Source organism: Garra rufa, chromosome 25 (genome assembly GCF_049309525.1).
Source record: "Garra rufa chromosome 25, GarRuf1.0, whole genome shotgun sequence".
Lineage (NCBI taxonomy): Eukaryota > Metazoa > Chordata > Actinopteri > Cypriniformes > Cyprinidae > Garra > Garra rufa.
The window spans coordinates 35,963,037-35,969,642 of record NC_133385.1 but is presented as its reverse complement, the minus strand read 5'-3'; the positions used below and the strand labels follow the sequence as shown (position 1 = coordinate 35,969,642).

General features: G+C 37.3%; 1 protein-coding gene across 1 annotated transcript; it reads right to left on the bottom strand.

Annotated features, from left to right (window-relative positions):
* Positions 1-1,258: 1,258 nt before the first annotated feature.
* irx3b (iroquois homeobox 3b) lies at positions 1,259-4,023 on the bottom strand. The gene is made up of 2 exons (XM_073832188.1): positions 3,685-4,023; positions 1,259-2,914 (listed from the first exon to the last, which is right to left on the bottom strand). Exons 1-2 carry the CDS (start codon positions 3,895-3,897, stop codon positions 2,039-2,041), a joined length of 1,089 nt encoding a protein of 362 aa, XP_073688289.1. The 5' UTR covers positions 3,898-4,023; the 3' UTR covers positions 1,259-2,038.
* Between the last annotated feature and the right edge of the window lie 2,583 nt (positions 4,024-6,606).

The window sequence follows — 6,606 nt, the reverse complement described above, 5'->3', positions numbered from 1 at the left end:
TTTATTATAAACACTTGAATGTGGGTACGTTTCATAAATAAATAAACAACATTTTGAACAAGAAGCTAAAAAAAGGCTATTGATGATAATCAAAACGTAGATGGAGTTGATCAACACCCCAAAGCTTGACAGTCATTATTATCTCTTCATGAATCAACATTTTATTCCATAACGTTACACAGGTTTACATATCCATGGTTTTGATGCTGTTTTATGTTAGACGATTGTGTTAGATTACATGTGGAAGCATCTGTTGTTTCGGTTTCTTCATCACTTGTGTTTTGGAAATTCTGTGCAGAATACGTGTAATAGCACCCCTAGCGTATAACAATGAAAACAGATTCTCAGAGCACAAGTATAGCTCAAATATAGACTTTTTCTAAGTATAAGTCAAGTATACTTAAATGTCATTTTACGTATATTTCTGAGAAGTACATAAAAAGTAGACTGAAATTATAATTTCCTATTTTAAGTTTAAAAGAAGTATACTAATAGCACACTTGAATAAACACCTTTTTCGTAAGGGATAGCTGGGGAAGAAGGGTTTGTTAAGTTATGAGGAATAGTACACTCTTAAAAATAAAGGTTCAAAAAGGCTGTATTTGCAATGATGCCATAGAAGAACCATTTTTGGTTTCCCAAAGAACCTTTCAGTGAACAGTTCCTGAAAGAACCATTTTGAAGAACATTTAAAAAATCTAAAGAAACTTTTCTGCTTTTGAAAGGTTCCATAGATGTTCAAGGTTCTTAATAAGAAACATTGATGCCAATAAAGAACCTTTATTTTTAAGAGTGTAATTGTGATGCTTGACATAGCAAACAGCACTATGGTCTACATCTATGATCTAATGCTCTGAAGCAGAAGAAATTGAAGGAAATGTGAACGTTTTAGATGAGATCTCTTGGCTGCCTCCAGATGGCGCTCTAAAGCAGAACAGTTCATCTGTGTGACAGCATGTCAATCCTGAACCTGCAACATGACATTTTGAAGAAATACTTCAAGCCATCTCAAGTGTAGCTTGACAAAAAAAAAAAAAAAAAAAATGTTTTCTGTCTGTCAATCAATGTGGACCCAAAATAAAACATGATGTCCATTGAGATTTAGGTGCTGGAAAACCATTATGTTTTTAAAAATAATGTTTAATGATACAAATCTGTTTAATTCTCATGAATACTACAAGGAACTAATGTTGTTTTGATTTCTATGTAATTCTCATTTCTTTGTTTATCTACTGAAAAACAAGAAAGAATACATTCATTATGACAATTGTGATTTCATTTTAATATTCAAAATATATGTCTTTGTACAATATTTCAATATTTCAAGTAGGTACATTTTCATTTCATTTACAAAACCCTTTGAAATATCTATTTAGTTTTACCCTATTTAAAATACTCAGACAAAACATGACATATAAAATGCAACGTGACAAACAATGACAGGTTTTTCAAATCCAAGGCAACATCAACAACAAAATCAATAACCGTCAAATCACTTCTGAAAGATAAGCATAAATCCTGGTATGATGTTATTGCGAATCCTTAAAATGGATGTGCTAAAATAAAACAAAGGTGTGGATGCAACACTTACTCCAATCATAAATGCATGCGAACAAAGCTGTGAATGTGTATGTGTTTTCAAACATGATTGAGGACTTTTTCAAATTCCTATATAGGCACTAGTTCCTCCATGAATTATTATAACTCTCAGTGACAATCTATTCATTTAGATTCGTTATTTGTTTTTAAATAGGTTACGTCTGAATCCAACCGCAGTGGATTCAAAGACAAACTGGGCATGATTCTAACAAATGAAACACAATGAAATGTATGTTTACACGTCTGCAATATAAAATATTTTCTAATATAATCTCATATCAATTAAAGAGCTAATAGACAGTTTTAATCTATTATAAATTCAGGGCATCCATTATGTAGAAACTGGATATTTCTCTGATTCATAACAAGTGTTACGCTCCCATGAAGAAGGTGAAAAACTTTTAAAAACATGAAAAAGTCTTTACATTTGTGACTTGTTTCATAGGCTGTGAGTCCTCTGCTCTCCATGCTTCATGTGTATGTGGCTGTTTGAGGTGGTTTGGTGTTTAAGTCCGAGGTAATGGCTGGTTAAAGCCATCTGATGGGCCGAAAAAGCCATTTTGGTCCAGTTTTGAACATGGAGAGGATTCCTGACTGTCTGAGCATCACAGTTCCTCTGAATCCACGAGGACTTTTTGGGACTGTCCGGCGCCGTTGCGGTTTCAGCCAAAGACCAGATCTTTGGTTTCTGAGGCGGACTCGCATTATCTGAGGGCTCTTGTGCGGCCGGACTCTTTTTGATTTGGTCCTCCTCTCCCTCATCTGAGTTTGTGTCTCTTCTGTCTTTCATAATATCGCTCATAAAGCTCTTCTCAGCTCCAGCGTCATCATATTCCTCAGAATCAGAAACTTTAGACACTGATTTTTCGTCGTCCTGATAATCACAATCCTGCTTGTCTTCGATATTTTCCGTGTCAATGTTCTCCAGGTCTATTTCCTCGTCCTCGTCCCTCTTGTCCCCGTCCTCGTTGTCACTCGTATAGACATTTCCTTCCTCGTCGGTTCTCGTTTTGGGAACCCAAGTCATTTTATTCTCTTTTTTCAGTCTTCTGCGGGCGTTGGCGAACCAGGTGGACACCTGGGTGAGGGTCATCTTGGTGATGATGGCCAGCATGATTTTTTCTCCTTTCGTGGGGTAAGGGTTTTTCCGGTGCTCGCTGAGCCAGGCCTTCAGGGTGCTGGTGCTCTCACGGGTGGCGTTCTTGGGTCGGGACGGATCACCAAACTGATACTGGTGTCCGTACGGGTAGAAGGATGCGTGAGGAAACCCTGCATGCTGAATCCCAGGACTGTCTTTAAACTCGTACTGTGAGCCCTTGAACAGAAAAAAAAGTATATATGAGCACATGTGGTTCTGAGAGAAATAATTACTGCTAGATTTGTTTAAATTCATTGGTGAAACCTGAATAACAGAAGGGGGAAAATAGTGTTTCTTACACTGCAAAAATGTTAATATACAGTTGTTACCTCTTTTTTCTTTATGATTTTCTCTAATTGTACCTTTAAAAACACATTTTGCTATTTTAACGTAATGTAGTACTTTGTCCAACCATTTAAAACTATTTAAAAGTACATTTGTTTGTTTTTGAATTGCTTTTGAGGTCTAAAGAAAAAGCGAATAATAAAAAATAGAATCTTCAGGTAGAATAAAATGTATTCCAATTTGCGGACCTTGATATAAAAAAGTCTTGCACATATACGTGTTCAGCCGTAATGCTTATAAGGTAACAATATTTTCCAATTTATACACATCCTAATTTTCGTAAAAATAACACTTCGTGATTTTAACTTACATTTCTTTGGAGAAAAGGTGGGAAACCGTTATATTTTCTTCATTAGGTTCTTTAGCGCATTTGCTTTTTTTTTTTTTTTAAGCATCGCTAAATATATGTCAAATAAATACCTACAGAATCGGAAAAGTTATTTTCGGCACTTACAAATAAACAAATAAAGTTAGATTTTATTTTTAAGTAGCCTAGTGCATTTAACAGGCTTTCGATATGAATAAAATGCGAACAAAACTTTCAAATTTCAAATATGATTCTTGCATTCCTCAACTCAAACATTTATTCTCCATGAACTCACCAGCTGATTGAGTATGGAGAGGTCGTTGGAATAGGGCAGGAAAGCGCTGTATCCCTGCGTGTTGGCGAACGGGGCTCCGTACATGCTGGAGAGGACGCTGGAGAGAGAGCCAGACGCGTTGAGCTCCGCGCCGACGCGCGCACCGACCGCCGCGTGCCGCTCCGTGGAGTACAGCGGTCTGATGTACTTATAGCCGAGCTGCGGGATAGACATGCTTGCTGCCAAAGGTCCGAGCGATGGAAAAGAATCACAGATCTCGCCTTTGACACGGAGGATTGAGTGGAAACTCACGGAGAGTCTCGGTGAGAGTCAAAGCCGCTCTCCGGTTTGAGGTGGACTGAGGTCACATTCAGATTGAGTGAGATTGTTCACAACACTCTTGTGATTGACATTTCTAGTGTCTCTCAGGCCCCTCCCATCTCTGAAAACTCTCTCTCTCTCTCTCTTTCTTTCTCTCTCTCTCTCTCTCTCTCTCTCTCTCTCTCTTTCACACACACATAATGTCAGTCGTTCGATAATTTTCGGACTTTATTTTCTATTACCGTTTAATCATATCGAACTTTATTTTCACTAGTGAATATTATAACATGTTCTAAAACAGAAACGACAAGAAATAAACTTCTATTTGCGTAACGTGTGCCAGGAATCACTAATACAAATATTAAATACAAACTTAAAACAATTTAAATTATCATGACAATGAAATGTTAGGAAACAAATATGGAAATTATAAACAGTTAAACAATGCAAAACAAGAGCTTTTGTTATTCGTCATAATAAGGACTGATATTTGTGCAAACCGCGATGGATTAAACCCGATTTTCTGTTTACATTAAGACTAAATCAGAAAACAGATTCAATATTAAAATTCCAGGAACAGATTAAATAAATCCTGAAGAGGCATATTGATGCTTTATTGTCCTCGGAAAACAGTATGTAGTGTTGAGATTACATCTCCATCGGTTTATTATGAACACATCATAAATCTTATTTCACAGAATCTAATCCGCTTTATAAACTTTTTTTTATCAGGCGAAACAGATGATAATATCACTATTCATCGACAAGGGCTTAAACTAACACAGAGTAAACACAAGACAGTGAAATAAACCTGTAGATTTATAAGAGAAATTAGAAATTAAAACAAGAGAGGGAAAACTAAACGGATCATTCGCGTTCGTTTATATTTTTTTATGACCGTTCTCACTATTTGAAAAACAAACTACGCTTGAGTTTTATATAATACGTTTAGTAAGTGTGCAATATGTACAATTACCTGTAAATGCATTTGCTGAATTTACTATAATTGCAAATGTTAAATTGTGAGAAAATATAGACTGTGATTTCAATACAGATCCATAAAATAAAAAAAAAGAACCATATTGATTTTGCATTATGGTGGATCAATAACAAGCTGTGAGCTGTGAAATAATTGTCATAACACGATACTGGTTTTACCAAAGCTCTTTAAACAAGATATAGGCTGCATAAAATATATCCAATCCAGGAGAGCTATACTGGTTTTGCCAAAGCTTTTAAAACAGCATATCTAAAAGATATTCAATCGATTCAATTTCTCTGATTAGTAATAGGCCTATTGCTCTTTTAAAAATGTTGATTTGACCGTTTCTCAAGCTGATTCATCAACATTTTCCACTGAAGGAATCATGCAAAGGGCAAAACACGCCAAACATCAACACTCGCAGGACTTTATTAACTTGCTCCAAACGCACCGAAGAATTTCGGTGGATTTGTAGATTCATTCTTCTATCAAGAGCTCATCATCAGCTGTATCTTCAGCAGCATTGATCACTGCAGACCTGTGGTGGACCATAAGCAGTTCATAACCGCAGGGCCTCGGTTGTTTTAGCGAGATTAGACTCGGAGCTCGACCTGTCAGCAACGATTTGCACGCTGGAGCGGGTTGGTCGGCTGGTAACGAAAAATAAATAGTGTTTGCAAATTATCCGAACATCCTAGCCTCCCGTTTTTTGCACCTGCTTTATTTTGCACAGGCAAATGGCCGCAATCTTGAGGAATCAATACTGGTTTCGCGCGTTTAGCCAGGAGAAACAGACCCCTTGCGGCAGTCAAATGGATGACTTCACAGCCAGTTATTCTTAAGTAATAGATACATTGCGCTCAGCCACCCTGAAGAGACAGCAAAAGCCCATTTCCCCTTCATACTAACAGCGTTGCGCGGCCGGGTCACAGGTTAATGCATTGCGCGTTCGCGCAGTTTGTTTTCCTGCGAAGTTTCGATAAGTAGCTGACCAATGAAGCTTGTAATTACAATATTCCAAAAACTGGTCCCGGATCAGTATATAAATCTCTCCATCCAATTACAAGATGTAATATTTCTGCACTCAAGCTGGTAATGAGCTCTAATGCCTGTGCTGGAGTTAATCCCCCTCGGATGCAGCACAGATCAGATGTTGCCTCTGTAATTAGACTGGCAGAAAATCATTATTTCATGTTCAAATAGAAAATGAGGTTGGTGGGGAAGTTAATTTCTCTCTGCTCTGTCAAGCATGGACAAGAATTTAATGATTTAATTACAGTTGTAAGCTCTTTGGATCAGACTTAAATGGAGCCGAGGGTTCTTTTTTCTTTTACCCTTTCTTCTTCGGCACAGTTGTGTAAAAGACTACGGCGATTCAAAGCCTTTGACACGAGCTCAGAGAGAGCGCAGATCTTCTTATGGCGATATTAATTGCCTCGCTTCCTTGTTCAACAACTTAAGTAATACCTCTTCACCCTTGATGACAACGGATGACAATTACAGGAAATATATTTCAAGAACAGCACACTCAAAATGACGTTTCAAATCGTAATCGTTCGTGGAACAAAACAGGGGATGTTTAGCAGAATGTTCAGGCTGCCCTTTTCCATACAGTGAAGGGGAATGGAGACTCATACTTC

Excerpts from the sequence above, each read along its gene's own strand:
- irx3b (XM_073832188.1), bottom strand. The coding sequence starts at position 3,897 with ATGTCTATCCCGCAGCTCGGCTATAAGTACATCAGACCGCTGTACTCC. Across the intron at positions 2,915-3,684 it reads TCTCCATACTCAATCAGCTG|GGCTCACAGTACGAGTTTAA; the intron begins GTGAGTTCATGG and ends TTTCTGTTCAAG.